The following is a 20,521-nucleotide window of genomic DNA, read 5'->3' on the forward strand; positions in this document are numbered from 1 at the left end:
TCATTCTCACAATATCACATTGGTAATAATATCATAGCTAAGCAGGGCTTGGGAGATCAGAGGGTAGCTGTAGATAGATCAATTCTCCAGTAGGAGGTGCTGCCCAGCCTATTGTTTTTTTTCTGATAGTGGATATAATGTTGAAAATCTGACATTGTTTTAAATGTACAAATTCAACGTATTTTATACAAGGTTGGTCTGTTGAAATTTGGTTACCATAATGACATAATCCTGTGGTTGAAATTTCACCCTCAAAACAGTTGATTACTTTTTTTAAATCCAATGTATTTTCCACATAGATTCCTCATCACAATACGTTGACAAATTACGTTGAAACAACATTGATTGAACCAGTTTGTGCCCAATGGGTTGCCCGAATAACAAGCAAACAATACACAATAGCAACCATACATTGCGGAATGCTCTCATTTGGTGCATGATGGCCGAGCCAATGACTGAAAGAATTGTGTTTCTCTGATCACTCCAACATTCAGTGCTGGAAGACGATGGTCTCTTACCAGACTCCTTCAGACAGTGATCTGTCTAACATGTTGGCACAGGTTGAATTGGCATGCACATAGCTTATTATATTGCGTTGTGTGTGTCAGTGTGTGTGTGTGTGTGCACGCAAGCATATTTGAGACTTACTACTGCTGATGGAAAATTCCACACATTGACATAGGTAGGTAAAGCCCCTGATCATATGGCAGGCCTATGATGTACATACGGGGAGAGGAATAGATGTACTTCGTATTAGCTGTATTTACCATAAACACAGTGGTTTAAAGAACAAACTGCCACACCTCCAAAGGATATAGACGTACAGCTAATATTATTATTGGCAAATCATTCTAATATTAATATTCCAATAGAGCTAACCTTCAAATGTAATCTGTTTAAGAATGTCAAAAATATACAAACGGTCAATGGTCACATGCACAGTAAGAAACTCAGGCCCTGCTCTTTCACAGAACAACATAGACACATTTCAGACAGGATAGGCAGCCTGAGATATCGGGAAAGATACTGGGGTGAAAACACTATGACACAGAAAATAACACAACCAATGTTTTCAGTTGCAAGATATTCATTTTTACACAACCAATGTCTTTCAATTGAATTATATTCATTTTTGTGTATTTGAAACAGTCTATTTGTGCCTGTTTGCTCACTTGTGTTGTTTTCCATAGGTTATTCACTTCCCCAACATTTAGATTACCTCTCCTTTCAGCAGACTAATTGGAACCAAAAATAGAAATACTGTTAACATGACTTAGGCCTATTTTGTCTGATTCCTCATGCCTACATAATGACCTGTCGCCTACTAGGTTGGCATTAAGCTCTGTTGGGCATAATAACATCAGTAAAAGGATGGGGAGATGAGAGTTGTGTCGCAAGAGAAAGCCAGGTATACCACTAGTGTGCCCTTCTAGTTACTCTGACAAAGTACAGGGGAGTTCGTAGTCTTTACAAACGGATTAATTGTTTTTTGGAGGATATTGACATCAGTGGAGGCTGCTTGAGGGGAGGAAGGCTCATAACAATGGCTGGAATGGCATCAACGGAATCAACCACATGGAAACCACCTGTGTTTGATACCATTCCATTGACTCCATTCCAGCCATTATTACGAGCCTTCCTCTCCTCAGCGGCCTCCACCGATTGACATAACCTACGTGTGTATTTAATGTAGGCTAGTCTTGGAAAATATGATACAGAACTTTCAAATTGGCACAAAAATGCCAACATAATTGTTTTTGACAGAACTATGACCCAAAGTACTGGTGTCAAACTCATTCCACTGTGGGCCGAGTGTCTGCAGGTTTTAATTCCTCCCCTGATAAATTAAAGTAACTAATTAGTTAGGAACTCCCTTCACCTGGTTGTTTGTCTTAATTGGACACGAATTGAAAGGAAATAACGAAAAACATCAGACACTGGACCCTCCATGGAATGAGTTTGACACCCCCTAACTAAAGAACATTGCTTATTGTCTCTTGAACACCACCATCACCTGTGCACAGGTGGGAAGGCAAATTAGGGTGTGGTGAGAGCTGGGGTGTGTTCAGCAGGAAGCAACGTGTTGGAACATTCAGAAAGAAATATGCTATGTAGAACAAACATGCCTCTCCAACACAGCCCTTCCAATCTCCAAAGTGCCCGCAAGTCGTCATCAAGGATCAGCTATTTTCCCAATGTCAATCATGTGTTTAGGAGGCACTGAAAATAGCTTACTTACAATTTGTCATGATAAGTGTTGTTGCAGAAATAAATATGCCTATAATAAAAAATTTAACATTTTTAATAATTGCCTATGGTGGCATTTGGTTTGCAGTGAATTTCTGTGATGCTGTGAATTAAAAACGTTAATTTTTTAAAGGGGGATGGGAGGGGGTTCATTTTGAGCACATGCTTCCCTCAAAGGTATGTCCAACGCCCTGCTCCGACATGTAGAATAAGGAATCACGTCGGCTCTATTCGTGGAATTTCTATCTGCAACGTTCAGGACGTTTTGCAACTGAACGTGGCCAAGATACCTCTACCTTGTATAACGGTGACGCGTCTGTGGTGATGGGAGGGAGGTTATAAATAGCGAGTTGGTGAAAAGCTTTGTTGTTTGAGCACATAGCTAACGGTCCATAGAGGCAAGGGTAGAAACACCTACGAAACTTCTTTTTTTTTCAACGATGAACAGAATTATTCTCAGCATTTTCGCAGTTGGCCTGTGTTTTTCAGTTGGTAAGAAACAATTGCTTGTCTCATTTAGGTATCCATTTGATACCTAAAACAATCTTCGATATGTGTGTGTAATGAATTGTTTAGACTAAACGATATTCGACAATCCTCTTCATCTGAAGCTATTTTCTTGTAATAAGATCCACCGCACTTTATCATATCAATAGGTTAACTTTACAGCCAATTAGAAAACGTGGATGTCGTAAGAAGCCAAATTCTGATCTTTTGCCCAATTATTGGCAAAATAACTGGTCTGATTGGTCAAAAGACCAATTACTAGTGAAAAAGATCTGAAAATCAGCTTAATTGTTTGCATTTGAAAGTTCGGATCCTCGTATCATAGGAAGAGCGGGAAAGGGGCAAAGAAATAATTGTACAAGTTTATCTGAAAAGTTAAATATATTAGTATTATGAAATTATCTGCTGCTATTTGTCCATGTTATAATGTTAACTGAATATGCTGATGTGTGTATTTGTTTTAGTCTTTGTATGGAAAAAATAATGTATAATAAGAGCTCGGATTCTTCCATAAACTGGTTACAATAAAATAAACAGCTTTTGAACAGTTTTACTCATCCTACTCATCAATTGCCACCAATGAAACATTTGAGATTAATATCTGAAACTGATTTAATCAATCATATTTGTTTTAGCTAAGTAGTGATTGTTGGCACGATGCGCTTCTAGAAATGGTAACATTGTAACTACCGTAGCCCAAGCCTTTGTTCATTACTCAGTTCCATTACACGTAAGTCATTGGAGTAAGGAGTCTAATGTGCCAGTCAGTGCCGTTTATGATGGAGGACGATTTATTTTTCATGAGCATGACCTTATTTCTATTACAGCATGTCATTCATATTCCTTTCACCCAGTTGTATTTAACATCGATAGGTCTAGGCTACTACATTTTCCCTAAACCTATCATGAGGTTGCTACAACCTAGCCTATGAAAAGTTTACAAAGTAGGAGCACACAGGTGAGAGAAATTCTTGGACAGACAGTGACTCATGCCTGTAATCCTTAGTCCAACAGTTGAAAACGAGAGTATCGATTGGACAACTTCCGTTTTTTAACCCCGCTTCGTTTGTTTCCGTTGAAACATTAACAGAATCGGCCAAATTAATACACCCCTAATCACGCATAAACACAGTTCACTTTAATTGTAGCCACGTATCCATTGTAGTCTCATTGTAGTCTGTACTAACCTTTCCCCTTCGTTTGTGGACTTCAATGAACACATCAGCTGTATGTGACCTAGCAAAACTTTTCCAAGCCAAACCATATCATAACTGCTACACACAGCCTACATCATTGTCCCCTTATTAGCTAAAGTAATGTCCTAGTTAACTTAGCTAATAGAACTAATACATTAGTAAACCCATTACAATCATGCAGTAATGTTGCTTTGTAGTCAGTCAGCAGTTAACAAATGACATACCCAAATCTAACTGCCTGTAGCTCAGGACCTGAAGCAAGAATATGCACATTCTTGATACCATTTGAAAGGAAAAACTTTGAAGTTAGTGTAAATGTGAAATTAATGTCGGAGAATGTAACACATTAGGATCTGGTAAAAGACAATAAAACGGAAAAAATGTAGTGTTTTATCTTTGAAATGCAAGCGAAAGGTCAATGTATTATTCCAGGTTAGGTGCCATTTTAATATTTGCCACTAGATGGCAGCGGTGTGTGCAAAGTTTTAGACTGATCCATTGCACTTCTGTTCAATGTTGTATCAAGTCTTCCCAAACGTGCCTAATTGATACGTTTTCAATTTCATAACTGTGCGCATTCTTCAAACAATAGCATGGTATTCTGTCACTGTATTAGCTACTGTAAATTGGACAGTGATGTCATTTTAAGATTTTAAGCTTTCTGCCCATATTAGATATGTCTGGGAAATGTTCTTGTTACTTACAACCTAGAAGAAAAAGAAACGCACACCTATTTAGGCGAGGTGTTGGCTAGCGGAGTAGAAAACTTAAAAATAAAAGAGCCGCACACTCTAGGAGCTCAGATGCAAAAATGTCATTACCAACGTTTCGACAGCCAAGCTGTCTTCATCAGGGTCTAATCACAAACCCTGCGGAATGACTCGTTTATATAGTGTCAGAAGACACAGGTGTCTGTAATCATGGCCATGAGTGGCCTAATATCATTGTTTTAGTCTCAGATATTAAAATGGCATACAAAGAACAGCAAACAAACAACAAATGGATAGCATACGATCATAGATTCATTTTAGACTACACAAGCTTACAAACAATTACAATGGCAAAGTAACAATAATCACAAGAATGGCTTCAGATCAGTCTACATTGAGACTGAAGGGAGCAAGGGTCTTTAAGTTAAAGATCTAGGCAGTCTCTCATTTTAACAATAAATTATCAAGGTCACCCCCTCTCCTAGGGAGGGTGACATGTTCGATGCCAATATAACGCAGAGACGAAATCGAGTGGCCTGCCTCCAAAAAGTGGCCCGCAACTGGGTAAATCAAGTTTTTGCACCTAATGGTGCTACGATGCTCTGAGATGCATACTTTTAATTTGCGCTTTGTTTTACCAACATTTTTACCACAAGGACAAGTTACAAGATAAATAACTGCCTTAGTGGAGCACGTAATAACACCTTTTGATTGGGATCGATTTCCCTGTTTGTGGGTGTTTTAAGGATCTACATTCATAAGTGCCATTGCATTGAGCACAGCCATTACACTTGTAATTTCCATCCAGTAGGGGCGCAAAGACGTTGTTCAGGAATATCTTGGTGGTAAATCAGTTTACCAATTGGTCTCTGAGATTTCTGCCCCGTGAGAATACGACCAAGGGAAGGTCCAAAAACACATTACTGAGACATCATCGGATTTTAGAATGTGCCAATGGTTGTGAACGATTCCCTTCATTTGTTCAGAACGCTTTGAAGAGCGGGTAGTTAGAACACAAGAATGCATCTTTTTGCGAGACTGACCTTGAAAAAGGTCACGTCTCGTTTTGTTTTGAATTTTCTCAATGGCAATATTAATCTGATCATTTTTGTAGCCCCTTTCCTTGAACTTTCTTTGCGTCTCAGCCATATTTGTCAATCTTTTTTTTTGCAAATGTAGGGCAAACTATTTTTCAAGGGAAGTGGGTGACAACTATCAGCCCTCAAACTGTTACGATCAGTGTATAGAACATTATCTTCACACAACTGATTTGAAGTGTATCAGATTGCATAGTAAATCTCAAATGATCAGAACAGGAGTTAAGAAAAGCATGGAACGCCTGAAGCTGTTTTGCATCACCCCTCCATAGAACAAAAATATCATCAATCTACTGTTTCCAAATAATCATGTTAGGCAAGAGAACCTTTTTGTTACTTACAACCTCATGCTAATCACATTAGACTACGTTAGCTCAACTGTCCCGTGTGGGGACAACTAGCTAGCTGCATTTGCTAGCTAAGTGGAACTTTATTTTCATTTTTGAATAAATTAATTTGTTGAAACTTGTCTTTGAGTCAACTACTCAACACATTTTATGCACTGCAGTGATAGCTAGCTATCTGTAGCTTATGCTTTCAGTACTAGATTAATTATCTGATCCTTTGATTGGGTGGACATGTCAGTTCATGCTGCAAAAGCTCTGATAAATTGGGGTACGTCTCCGGAAGTTGTCATAATTGCTGTGTAAGTCTATGGAAGAGGGTGAGAACCAAGAGCTTCCTAGGTTTTGTATTGAAGTCAATGTACCAAGAGGAGGACAGAAGCTGGCTGTCCTCTGGCAACACCATTGTGTTACCCTACAGCATGCTGTTGAGGCTACTGTAGACCATTGCAAAAATGTTTTAATCAATTATTTGGTGATGTGAATATATTGTATAGTTTTGAGTTATCCTTTTTAGATACGTTTTACAATTATGAAATTCGATGAGGACGGTCCTCCCCTTCCTCCACTGTTCTCTACAGAATAACTTTGTTAAGGGACTGCCTTTAATAAACAATGAATCCCTTTGAAAAAAGCCTGTGGCATCTGAGTAAATTGTTAGTGTCAAAATTGACTTCGTGTAAATGTAATAACTTTGGTCATAGTCAAACAGTTTGTAACATCACACTGGGTAAATTAAGGTTTGGTTTGGTTTGGATTTGTTTATGCCACTAAACTTTCTCGGTCAAAACTACAATTAGATTGATCTTAAATTAATTATTGGGATTTTGAGTATATTAAATAGCTATCCTACAGTGCCTACAGGGGGGGCAAACATCAATAACCAAACAAGATATTGTTCAGGAAGATGGAAATCCATTTGTCTTTTTCTAATGAGCAACAGAACCCATGTGCTAATCAGCCTGTTCAGTGGCTCTTAAGAGCCCCAAAGCTTGGTCTGAACATTAATACGCATCACTTGTGATTTGATTTTGGAAGCATAAGGACCATTTGAATTAGCAATCATTTTCAAAAACAAAACGATAAATTGATTCGCACCTTTTTTTTATAGGGTTAGTGTTCCTACACTGCCATAGCTCCATGTTAGTGTGTTTACAGAAGACTGAGGGACCACCTGTACTTATGAGCTATCTACTATGTTCCTGAACACCTGTGTGTGAAGGATGAAGGCTGCTAGAAAAATGTAACTGAAAAATACTGTTGGCTGCTACTGTTAGAACCGGTTAAAATTGTGTACAGTAAGTGTATTCTGCATTTGTGCAATTATTTGGAGGTGATATGAAATTAAAGGGCTTTGTTTCTCGAACCTTATTACAATTGAGAATGGATTCGGTTTAAATAGTTTTTGGCTGCCAGAGCCAGTCTACCTCTGAAAATAACATGAGGCCCTTGGATCTTAAGTAGTTACAGGACCTTCAGGAGTAACAGTACCATCAGGCTCCTTAAGAGTACATCTTGGGCTAATGTAGCCCATTTTATAAACCTGGGATGACTTGAACCTTATTGACTATATAGGACCATATGGTCAGCAGATAACAATGCTTTATAAAGGAATGTCATCAATTATTTATGGTTAAATTGATAGTTAACCCAAATTACAGAATAAAATTAGTTTCCTTACCCTGTAAGCAGTCTATGGACAAGGTATGACAGCGATCCAGGCTTTGATTTTCTTGACCTGGCCACTTTCAAATAATAACTTTTCCCCCTTTTTTTTTCAATTACATTTCCAAAACACCCTAAAGTATCTGTGGACCTCAATGAAGCTAGGCTACTTAAAGATTTGGATATGAAGTGGAAACGCTAATAGCGGTACCACTGACTTGCATTGGATTTGTGCTAAAAAGTTTGAGACAGTGGCCAGATCGGTAGGCCTATACTACAAAGCAGGATCAATGAGTGAGTTAGTCAGCTAAACTTGATAAACCACTTTTATTTTCTGATTTTAATGAAGAAAGCTGAGATGTTTAAAGTCAATTAGACCATTCCAATTTCAAGCCGGTCTTCAAAAAAAGTTAGCTGGCTTACTCATTGATCCTGCTATGTAGTAATTGGTATTTTATTAGGGATCCCGATTAGCTGCTACCAAGGCAGCAGCTACTCTTCCTGGGATCCAAACACATTAAGACACTTATTACACACAACAAAGGATAAAACGGTACATAACTGTCACACCACCACATCCACAACACAATGTATGATACCACTACACAACAATATTAGTGAACGTGTGCTATTGCCCGTATGCGTGTGTCTCTTCAGTCCCCACTGTTTCATAAAGTGTGGAGAAAAAATATATAAAAATCTGCTTCTACTGTTTGAATCAGTTACCTGATGTGGAATAGAGTTCCATGTAGTGATGGCTCTATGTAGTACTGTGCGCCTCCCATAGTCTGTTCTGGACTTGCGGATTGTGAAGAGACCTCTGGCATGTCTTGTGAGATATGCATGTGTGTCCGAGCTGTGTGCTTGTAGTTTAAACAGACAGCTCTGTACATTCAGCTTGTCAACACCTCAAACAAAAACAAGCCGTGATGAAGTCAATCTCTCCTCCACTTTGAGCCATGAACTTGACATGCATGTCATTAATGCTAGCTCTCCATGTACATTTAAGGGCCAGCATCACTACCCTGTTCTGAACCAGTCCCTCTTTGTGGCACCTGACCACACGACAGTAGTCCAGATGTGACCAAACTAGGGCTTGTAGGACCTGCCTTGTTGACTGTGTTAAGGCAGAGCAGCGCTTTATGGACAGCCTCCTCCCCATCTTAGTGTAACCAATGTGAAATGGCTAGCTAGTTAGCGGTGGAGCGCGCTAATAGCGTTTCAATCGGTGACATCACTCGCTCTGAGACCTTGAAGTAGTTGTTCCCCTTGCTCCGCAAGGGCTGCAGCTTTTGTGGAGCGATGGGTAACGATGCTTCGTGGGTGTCAGTTGTTGTGTGCAGAGGGTCCCTGGCTATACATTTAGATTAGCTACTGTTGTATCATGTTTTGACCATGATAGTTTACAATCCAGGATTACTCCAAGCAGTTTAATCTCAATTTGCTCAATTGCCACATTATGAATTACAATATTTAGTTGAGGTTTAGTGCATGTCCCAAATACAATGCAGTAACTTTATTAATATTTAGGACTAATATATTCCTTGCCACCCACTCTAAAATTAAATGTTGCAGTTGCTGTAGTAGCTGACATATACAGTGTTTTATTTTTATTGAACCTGGTTTATATTAGTTGAGTATCTGGAACATCAGCATTTGTGGATTTGATTACAAGCTCAATGTCCAGAAACAAAACTTTCTTCTGAAACTCCAGCTACAACAGTCACTTAGAACATTAACAATGTCTACACTGTATTTCTGATCAAGAGATGTTATTTAAATGGACAAAAAAATAGCTTTTTTTTCAAACAAGAACATTTCTAAGTGACCCCAAACTTTTGTGTATAGGACAAAACATATCACAAGGCACAACACTACATAAAGAGACTTAAGACAACATAGCAAGGCAGCAACACATGGTAGCAGCACAAAACATGGTACAAACATTGGGCACAGACAACAGCACAAAGGGCAAGAAGGTTGAGTCATCTGAAAAGTAAGGGGCCTAAACAGCTGCCCTGGGGAATTCCTGATTCTACCTGGAGTATGTTGGAGTGGCTTCCATTAAAGAACACCACCTGTGTTCTGTTAGACAGGTAAATCTATCCACAATATAGCAGGGGGTGTAACGCTATAACAGGATTTTCAGGCAGCAGACTATGATCGATAATGTCAAAAGCCCCGACAATCGTTTTATAATTTTCTCTCAGCCAATCAGTTATTTGTGTAAGTTCTATGCTTGTTGAATGTCCTTCGCTATAAGTGGAAGTTTTCTAAGGGTTGATAACGGGCTGATTGGTCGGCGATTTGAGCCAGTAAAGGGGGCTTTACTATTCTTGGGTAGCGGAAATTCTTTAACTTCTCTCCAGGCCTGAAGGCGCACACTTTCTAGTAGGCTTAGATTGAAGATATGGCAACTAGGAGTGGCAATATCGTCCTCTATTATCCTCAGTAATTTTTCATTCAAGTTCAGACCCTGGTGGCTTGTAGTATAATCCTAATCTTACTAGATTTGCACACACTGTACATTGATTTTCTATTGTGTTATTGACTATACGTTTGTTTACCCCATGTGGAACTGTTTTTGTCGCTTTATCTTGGCCAGGTCAGTTGTAAATGAGAACCTGTTTTCTACTGGCCTACCTGGTTAAAAAAAGGTGAAATAAAATGTATTTTAAAAATCCCTCCGGTAATTGCTAAGAGGCTAAGGAAACTTCATAATTTGGGTGAACTATACCTTTAATTTGCCATGAAACTCTTATTCCTAACTTGGTGGCTCTTGTACTATTTTATTTTCAGTGAATTCATTCCACCCTATTTGATGTTGGGGGTTGGTATGTGTGGTTTGTCAAACCCTTAGGCACAGATCCAGGCATACTAGACTCGCCTAGATTGCGTGTCAGAACCTGTCCACATTATGCATCTGATTTTTAAAGGCTTGCCGTTTTTATTTGTGACCCATAGTTTTAAATACCTTAGTTCTGCGAAGCATGCCTTTGTCCCAGCTCAGGTTTCAAACCACACCCTTACTATAGGATGTTCTGCAATCATCTACCTTGACTGAGTTCTTCCTGAATTGTGACTATGTAAGAATCAAAATGACACACAATTTCTGGCCTCATTCCTCATGGATTTTTACCAAATATTTTCAGAACATGATTTTATACATTTGCATAGGTTCCCCTGAAGTTTTTTTGTTGGTGAAACTAAGACCGTATGAGAATGTAATGTTGCTGGCTTACTCTTTTGGCTCAGTGTTGTTCAGTGTAATACTCTGGGGTGTATTCACGAGAAAACAAATGGGAGGGGCCTACCTGAATTTGTGCAATAGAAACTTGTTTTACAAATGTTGATACCTTTATCTGAATCCCACAGTTCTTACCTTTCTAACAGTACTAAGGATGTGTTTGTAGGACTTTTGTAAAAACTTAAATGTACTTTGAGGGCAGTATACAATATGTATAGTTTAGAAAATGCCTCCAGATGGCGGCAGAGTAAAAGGTTTAACCTTTCAGGGACACGGTGTAGAACTAGTGTGCATTGCTGACACCCTTCAAGGTAAAACATTTTACTTGACAACTACATTGTCACGGGAATTATGGTACACTATGAACACAAAAGTATGTGGATACCCTTTGAAATTAGTGGATTTGGCTATTTTAGCCACACCATTGCAGACGGGTGTATAAAATCAATCACACAGCCACACAATCTCCATAGACAAACATTGGCAGTTGAATGGCCTTACTGAAGAGCTCAGTGACTTTCAACGTGGCACCGTCGTAGGATGCCATCTTAAACTGTAAAGTTTGGTGGCGGCGGAATAATGGTCTGGGGCTGTTTTTCATGGTTCGGACCCCTTAGTTCCAGTGAAAGGAAATCTAATGCTACAGCATACAATGACATTCTTGACGATTCTGTGCTTTGAACTTTGGCAACAGTTCGGGGAAGGCCCTTTCCTGTTTCAGCATGACAATTCCCCCGTGCACAAAGCGAGGGCCATACAGAACTGTCGATCGGTGTGGAAGAACTTGACTGGCCTGCAGAGCCCTGACCCCCAACCCCATCGAACACCTTTGGGATGAATTTGAACGGCAACTGTAAGCAGGCCTAATCACCCAACATCCGTGCTCGACCTCACTAATGCTCTTGTCGCTGAATGGAAGCAAGTCCCCGCAGCAATGTTCCAACATCTAGTGGAAAGCCTTTCCAGAAGAGTAGAGGCTGTTGTAGCAGCAACAGTTGACCAACTCCATATTAATGCCCCTTATTTTGGAATTATGTGTTTGATGAGCAGGTGTCAACTATGAAAATAAAGAGTCGCACACTCCATATATAAACTCCCCAGTAATTTATTGGGTATTTAAATACTTTTGCTAATGTAGTGTAACCTTTTTTTAGAAAACATTTAGGGGAAACAGAAATTGGGAAAGGCAAACAATACTAAATACTTTGGCTTTTGCTCGGCTTTACTGAACACAGGTTGGAATGAACATTTGAGTAGTTCCAGAGTTTATTTGTAAAGGATTTTAGGCTTAAGCAAATGTTTTGTGTACTCTATGTCCAGGTTATTTAAATAAGATGAGACTTGCTCAGTTGAGACAACATTAGACCATTTTAAAATGAATAGAATCATCACATCCATAAAGCCACTGTCCTCCCCTTAATTGTTTTGTTGCACTGTACTTCATGGTGGGCCTTAGAACTGGGAGATGCGTAACCAATTGTCCTGAATAACCTGATCGGTTATTTTACGGAATCCTGATCTACCTTTTCGTTCACTATAATTCAATACACCATGTTGAAAGCGTTGATCTGCCTGGTCAAGGCTCTAGATTACGACACACCATGGGAGTCTCATCAGGCAACATTGTCATCAGGTGGACAACTTTGGTACTCATGTTAGAAATCTATTAAGTCTGTTTTGCTCATTTATAAGCCTGATGAGATGAGGATCTGCAAATGTAGTGTTTTTGTACAATGACGTGATAAGTGTATGTCCAACAGTAAAACAGGGAGAATGTTTCCTTATGCTACCAGTTTACTTTAGGCAACTTTGTCAAGATGGCATTTTGTCTGTTTTCACAGAATGTTGCCTTGCATCCAGTGGTGGAAAAAGTACCCAGTTGTCATACTGTACTTTTACTCAAGTAATAGAAAATGACTCGCGTGACAGTCACCCAGTAAAATACTACTTGAGTAAAAGTATTTGATTTTAAATCTACGTAAGTATCAAAAGTAAATGTTATTGTTAAAGTATAAATAATTTCAAGTTCCTTTCTTATATTAAGAAAACAAGACAGCAAGGGGCACACCAACACACAGATGTAATTTACAAATTAAGAATGTGTGTTTAGTGAGTCCACCAGATCAGAGGCAGTAAGGGATGACCAGGAATGTTCCCTTAAGTGAGTGAATGGACCATTTCTGTCCTGCTAAGCATTCAATATGTAACATACTTTTGGGTGTCAGGGATCATATATGGAATAAAAAGTAAATTTTCTTTAGGATTGTAGTAAAGTAAATGTTAAAATATAAATGAAGTACAGATACCCCAAAAATACAACTTAGTACTTTACACCGCTGCTTACGTAAAACTCCTTACAGAACATAAACACCCGACAATATACAAAAACATAAATAGGGCTGAGGAATGTACAGGGCACTATACAACTGATTATCAGGTCTGTTTTTGTTGGCTTGGTAGTTTGAATGGAATCCATGCAATACTGCATAGCCCCACAAGGAATTTTCCTTCGGATGGGGGAATTTAAGATGCTTGAATGTTGCTACAGGCCAATAAAATTCCCCATGACGACTATTTTGTGACATGGTAATCTTGTGTATTTATCAGTCTGCCTTACACTTTGTCCATGTAATAATAATTTGCCTTATATGGTATAACACGAACCAAATTGTTTCTAATAATGTACGTCCTAAACATATAGTATGTCCAGTCTGCCTTAAAGTATAACCTTTTGACAGTCATAGGCCACATTTTTTTTTTGTAGCTTTTTTTTTTAGGGTGAGTTGTATGAGCAACTGTTCATATTCATACTCAATGGTCACTGTCCTCTTAAAAGGCAACGATGGTGGAGACAATTAAGAGGTTGCTTGTGTGGTGAACATTCCCCATGATGACAAATATAGAATCAGACGACCTTTATGGTGCCTCAGTCAGTTCCCATATGACTCGTCTCCCCATGCTCTTGCATGTCCGAACAAGGCTTGTGTGCTCATCCTTAACCCCCTCATTGCGTCGGTAAATGACCTGTTGTGGCAGGAATGCAGCCAGCTAAGCCTAGGGGCAGTTCTGTTTGCGCAACCTGACTGTCCCCTGTTTTTGTGAGGTGGTGACTGATTGGTGGGGCGATGGGGGAGACTGGGTAACGGGTTTGACTGGATTTGTGTAGGGTAATGTCAAGGTGCGGCCCCAAGACTGACAAACATTCATGTCATGACTCCTGTATGTTATGTAGGCCCGTACATTACTATGCACAGTATGGCAACCTTGTTTGGTGTGCTTCCAGGAGCTGAGCCTGTAGGTTGTTGTACGTACTGTAGTGGTAGGGGAATTAGCGTTCTCATTGAGGACAATTGATTGTTTTCACTCATGGGGATGGTTTCCCAGACACATTTAAGTCTAGTCTTGAACTAAAAAGCATGGTCAAAATAGCTTTGTAGTCCAGGACTAAGCTTGATTTGTGTCTGGGGAAACTGTCACTTAGGCTGAGTTTACACAGGCAGTCCAACTCTTCTCTTTAGAACAATTATTGTCAAAAGAGCTGCTCTGGTTGGTCAGAAGACCAATAAGTGGAAAAATATCAGCATTTGGCTGCTTTTAGGTCAAAGCATTAAGTGGGAAGGTTGACAAGTGGAAGTTTACTTGTGCGCTTACATCTGTCCAGTCTGCCTTCTCTGGGTATTCCCTCAAGGATGTCTTGTCGGAACGACACCTTATTTCATATTTGAACCTAAAGAATGGAATTGAAACGATGATTGAATGATCAGCTCAAATGGCAACAGGATGTTTTGATACACTGAGTGGCTTTAAAGTTGGATAAAAGCTGAATCAATGGCTGCAAGGTCACAATGATACTTTGTCATGTAGTGCATCAAAGACCGTGGACACCTGCTTGTCGAATATGTCATTCCAAAACCATGGGCATAAATATGGGGTTGCTTTGAGGCAATTTGGAACGTGGTAGTGAGTGTTGCAACACAGACTATTTTACGCGCTTCTGCACTTGGGGTTCCCATTCTGTGAGCTTATGTGGCCTACCACTTCGCGGCTGAGACGTTATTGCCCCTAGACGTTTCCACTTCACAACAACCGCACTTGCAGCTCTAACAGGGCAGAAATGACTAACTGACTTGTTAAGGTGGCATCCTATGACAGTGCTACATTAAGTCACTGAGCTCTTCAGTAAGGCCGTTCTACTGCCAATGTTTTTCTATGGAGATTGCATGGCAGTGTGCTAGCTTTTATACACCTGTCAGCAATGGGTGTGGCTGAAATGGCTGATTCCACTAATTGGGTGTACACATACTTTTGTGTGTATATATTTTGTGGAACATGACACCCAAGCAGTTGAGTCATTTGGTTGGATTGTGGAGATCCACTCACATTCAATGGAAGTTTGATGGGGGGTTTTTATGATCAGGAGTGGCACTTTGTAACCCGAGTCTGAACTCATCTGCGATGGGGTGTAACCGAAACCAGTGTTTGGGCGGGGGGGGAGCAGGCTTCTGAATGGTGCTTTAACAACCTTTCTAAGCAACCCAATGTTCCTTGGTTCAATCAAATTGCTTAAATGATTTTTGTCCCCCAGACATTGATAATTGAAGGTTTTCCACGTCCTGCTTTCATGGAAAGGCATATTTTTTGGGGGGGTTGAAGTGCACACACTGGTCTATACGTACACTGTTTTGTTTACTTTGTCACACGACTTGATGGCCAGGTTTTGAACTCCTAAGGTACTGCGTGTGTTTCTGGGAGGGTTATTTGAATAAGTCAACATGCTCAGGGACTTGCAACTAATTTGTTGAATTTGTGGTTATTGCGGTCATTCAGTTCATTCTGTAGTTTCCGGCAGACCATTCCTCCTCTGCCCCCTAAAACCACTAAACTACTTGTTTATAAAAGTAGAGTAGTTCCCTGACCCGATTTTGCTCTTTTGGAGTAGCGCTTACTGGGAAGCAGCCATTTTGTCTGTCCCCATCAAAAGCTACAGAACTTTGTTTTGAGTAGTGAACAAATATTCAAACAACCATGCCCTTCTATGATTAACCATAATGGTACCTACGCAGGTTGGGCCCTTCATCCACTTAAGTGTACAAAACCGGGTGGGGGGAGTCGACTAAACCGCTGTTTGGCCCATGTTAACAGACTGTCTCAATGATGCATCAACACGCATTAGGTCATCTACAAGAATGTTTCCTTGAACATGATTTGTAGAATGGCATGGTAATTTATTGCTTGGTTTATATTTCTCCTGCTTTCTCATCCCAGGCCAGGCTCTGCAGTGCTTCAACTGTGAGCTCTGCATCTTCAACGTGTTCCAGACCAAAGTCACCTGCGGCGCTGACGAGCAATGTTTCAACGGTGTCGGAAAAGCAGGTAAGGACCAAAGGAATGGCTGACACAGGTCATTGGTGTCTTACATTGTAATCATTTAGCAGATGCTCTTATCCAGCGCGACTTAGTGCGTTCAACATTCATATAGCAGTCATTGCAAGTAAGGACTTTCCTCAATAAGTAGCTTACAGTATCAGCGAAATTGGTAAAAGACAAGTGCAAGTTTGCTACAAACAGTAGGTTTATTTTTATTTTGTCTGTTTTTGCACCTTTTAAGAGCCTCTGTCCTCTTCAGAAGCCAACAAGGAAGGAAGACAACCTGCTACCATCCCTTTGCAGATGCTAAAATTTCACTTGTCAGCTTTCTGCCTTGGGGCAAAAAGCTTATGGAAAACCACTTACGATTCCTAGTATGTTGGTTTATGCGCCGCTTGGCACGACGATGCCCAAGTAAATCGTCGTGCCAAGCGAGTCCAGAGGCACCACATTATTTATGTCTTTTCATCCACAGCTCGTGTTTTGGAAATCAAGACAAAAGGCTGCCTGAAAATGAACGACTGCAACAAGGTGTCTACAACCAAGTTCCCTTCCATTTCCAACGTCACAGTCTACAGCGTAAACAAGACCTGCTGTAGCTCGGACCTGTGTAACGCTGCCCCGGGCCAGCCCCGAATGAGAATCCTGCACCTGGCCCTTGCCACCACCTTCATGACCAAAGTCCTAGTGTAAGGGGGGGGGGGGGAGCCCGCCCTCTGGCCTATACATATACAGAGGTCGATGCGCATGTAGGTTGATGGTTCACACATGCCAACATTAGCAGCAATCTGTCCATGTATAGAAGTCCTGCATTATCTTATATAATTTAGGCCAAGGAGGAAACATTTAGTGTATCATACCATCTAAACTTCAATTATTTCCACAAAAAAAAAAAAATTGTCCTTGATGCCTCTGGAAATCTCTAAATTAGTTTTTATTGCTCACTTGGAAATGCAGTCAGATTAGCTTTTCCCTGACCCTCATTCCGTTGCACTTACACACCACGAAAAACGTTCAATTAAATGGAATGCTCACATACAATAGGCAACTTTTCATCAACTTAATTGAGCAGATGCCTTCTGGCACTTTAGTAGGACCATATTTACCAACTTTGGTGTTGGTTATACCTGCTTGTACAGTACGTGTCATGGGTGATGGACTGCATTCAGTGTTGTCCCAATTGCCATGCTCTATTATACAGTATCCCTGAGGCCAATGTATACATTAAAGGTTAAGTACATGCCATTTCAGTCAATGTTAATTTCAGATGAATGCTAATTTCAAACCACTATTTCAATTTGATGTTCAATGTTAATGAGCCGATTTATCCAGCCACTTGGTGTTGGGGAGCTCCACTGATCACCCAAATTACAATTAATAATGCAATTGCTCTATGACCATGTTTCCCCCATTGATGACCTAGACCAAAGGAGGGCCAGTTGCTAAACTAGTCTCTGTCCCTAGAAAGGGCAAACAATGTGGTTAATCTTGTTTTGACCGGGAATTGTATCTTTGTCCACCCTGCATATTCCGTTTAGCCTAAAGTAATACTTGTATTTGTATGGCAATATTAGAATGTAGGTGTAGATAATTAAATCAAGCTGTATAAATATAAATATTTTTATAAATAGGATTTTCTAGGTTAATTAGAAATTTCTCAAATTTACTTGTTTAGGAAGAACTGTGTACTAATTTGATGTTGTACTAACTAAATTGCTTGACTGATTAGCTAAATGTGAAACATTTTATTTTGAAAACCTATTTTTAAAATGTAAATGTGTATACTGTACGTGATTGCTGGGTGACTGCAAAAATAAATGATTAAAGCTTCTACAAAATCCCTTACTACCTTAGTTCTTTGCTTTTGTCTATCGGCGTCATGACTTATCCACGCCCAAACAAACCCTTCACGCCAGTTCTGTGTAACAGCTGGCGGGAAGTGCACTAAACCTTTCATATTTCTATTTTAACACTCGTTACATTTGAAAGTATGAAAACGAACCATGCGTCAACATCACATGCGGCAACCACAGTATTTTGCATTACAATATTAAATCGGACAAATGGGAAATGGCTCACATATTAACCATTTTAGCTTTAATGGTAATGTAGTAGTGGATTTTTAAAATCTTTTTCAATGACTATTCATGCTTAGCCCTGCCAATCAGATGAGCCCCAGCTGTCCTTGTCACGCATGCTCATGTCTTAATAGAATGTTTTTATTCTCTTCACGAAAGGCAAACCCATCATACTTATATCATTCCATGGCTTGACACAAGATAATTGACCCCATTATTGTAAAGATGTAAAAAAAAAAAATACCACTTGTCGATTTTAAAGCTTGTGAAGCTGGTATTTTTTTGCAGGGGTCTTGTCCTCTGCATTAGGAACCTTCTTCGGTGAGGTTTTAAAAGCGGTTGGCATCCAATATTAATAGTGCATTTCCAGCCACCAATGAATTGTACTGGAGTATAAATGTTTTGTACTTTGTTACAAAAAGGGGAAATAAAAAATGACCCTGCCAACTAACCTTGTACTCAAACCCACCACCACAGTCCACTATTTTGATCCTACACCAGGTTGACGCCCTAGGAGGATGGGACACTACCATTTAACACACCCTGTAACTCTTCTGTAGTAAAATCTCAAACCCAAGTACTCTTCTGCAGCTGCCACAACTTTTCTCTGATTTACATTCCATTTCTGCAGTACAGTTAACCATGCCAATGGACGCTAAAAAAAAGCCAACCTTCCTGAAGCATATTTCATTTGGGCAAAAGTTTACTACACACCTGGAGCCTCTTAGGATCCCACACCCTTGACCCATCTTCCTGTACTTCACTGTCTAAGCAAACACCTTCTGTACAAATCTGACCCTGGCAACCTCCACCTGCTTCTCTTGCACCCATACAGTTAACACACACTGCTTCTTTCACCAATACTTCATAACCCCTTGTCCCATACCCTCCTGCACACTTCTCACATCTAGGAATCTCCCTCCTACACACTGCTGAAACAACCATAAGCTTGGCACCTGAAACACTCGCTGGCAGGTGTCAAACACTGGGAACCTTTAACATTCGTTGATCCAGCTTCACCCTCACAGCTACCACAGTAATCATTCACTCCTTTCAATGGCACCCTGTTCATGAGACAAAGCGAGAACAGGTATCATTCGCGTGGCGCCTGCTCCCTCTGGAAGGAAGAAACAATCACATGTCCACTTCAGGTTACCTTCACCAATTCATCCGCACCCAACCTGAAACCACACATGGTCCAGCCAAAAGTGGTGCACTTTCTCCAAATATCACTCCTACTGTACCAGATTAATCTTTACCATGACCATCGGTGCAAGGCTTGCGCTCCGAGATCTTCACCACACCTGCCAACACAGGCAATTCATCTTCACTCTTCCAGTTCACCCCCAGAGCGACTGGAGTACAGCTCATTCTGTTCGTATGTAACGGATGTGAAACGGCTAGCTTAGTTAGCGGTGCGCGCTAAATAGCGTTTCAATCGGTGACGTCACTTGCTCTGAGACCTTGAAGTAGTAGTTCCCCTTGCTCTGCTCGGCTTTTGTGGAGCGATGGGTAACGATGCTTCATGGGTGACTGTTGTTGATGTGTGCAGAGAGTCCCTGGTTCGCGCCCGGATATGGGCGAGGGGACGGTTTAAAATTATACTGTTACACGTACTTGACGCCAACCTTCCTCGACGCGCCATCTCCCTTATGGTTGCTATAGCGTCATCAGATTCACACTCGTAACCTACTTCCTTCCACCCCATCGACCCCAAGCCTGGAAAAATACATGAAGATTTCATAACACTAACCGTGTCGGATGCCTTGTTCCTATCGCCATCTTCGAGAGCATGCTCTCCCGCTCAATGTTCTCCGCCATTGTTTTATGCATTTCAGCATGTATATGACATTTGTGGTGCTACAGTTAATAAAGCTTTGGATTTTGTATGCTTTACATGTTCTCGGGTGGTTAAAAAACTTTAGTGTTGGTCCTTTTGCCACAACATACACAGTGGCCACACTTGTAATTACCATTGGGCGGGCCTGGGAGCCAAGTGTCACCCGTCCTTGGTAGCTGGATGCTGTACGTAATGGAAATCGGCTAGATTGCGCACACAGCGA

At 40.4% G+C, this 20,521-nt stretch overlaps 1 protein-coding gene across 1 annotated transcript; it reads left to right on the plus strand.

Moving 5' to 3' along the window:
- Positions 1–2,576: 2,576 nt before the first annotated feature.
- Positions 2,577–18,225, plus strand: LOC109908539 (sperm acrosome membrane-associated protein 4). Its single transcript, XM_020507192.2, has 3 exons — positions 2,577–2,739; positions 16,279–16,386; positions 16,856–18,225. The coding sequence occupies exons 1-3, from the start codon at positions 2,688–2,690 to the stop codon at positions 17,071–17,073; spliced, it is 378 nt and encodes a 125-aa protein (XP_020362781.1). The 5' UTR covers positions 2,577–2,687; the 3' UTR covers positions 17,074–18,225.
- Positions 18,226–20,521: the final 2,296 nt, after the last annotated feature.

This window comes from Oncorhynchus kisutch, linkage group LG17 (genome assembly GCF_002021735.2).
Source record: "Oncorhynchus kisutch isolate 150728-3 linkage group LG17, Okis_V2, whole genome shotgun sequence".
NCBI lineage: Eukaryota > Metazoa > Chordata > Actinopteri > Salmoniformes > Salmonidae > Oncorhynchus > Oncorhynchus kisutch.

Bases quoted from the DNA above. Each gene is read 5' to 3' on its own strand.
- LOC109908539 (XM_020507192.2), top strand. From the start codon at position 2,688: ATGAACAGAATTATTCTCAGCATTTTCGCAGTTGGCCTGTGTTTTTCA. The intron at 2,740-16,278 runs GTAAGAAACAAT...TTCTCATCCCAG, and splicing joins TGGCCTGTGTTTTTCAGTTG to GCCAGGCTCTGCAGTGCTTC. The intron at 16,387-16,855 runs GTAAGGACCAAA...TTTCATCCACAG, and splicing joins CAACGGTGTCGGAAAAGCAG to CTCGTGTTTTGGAAATCAAG.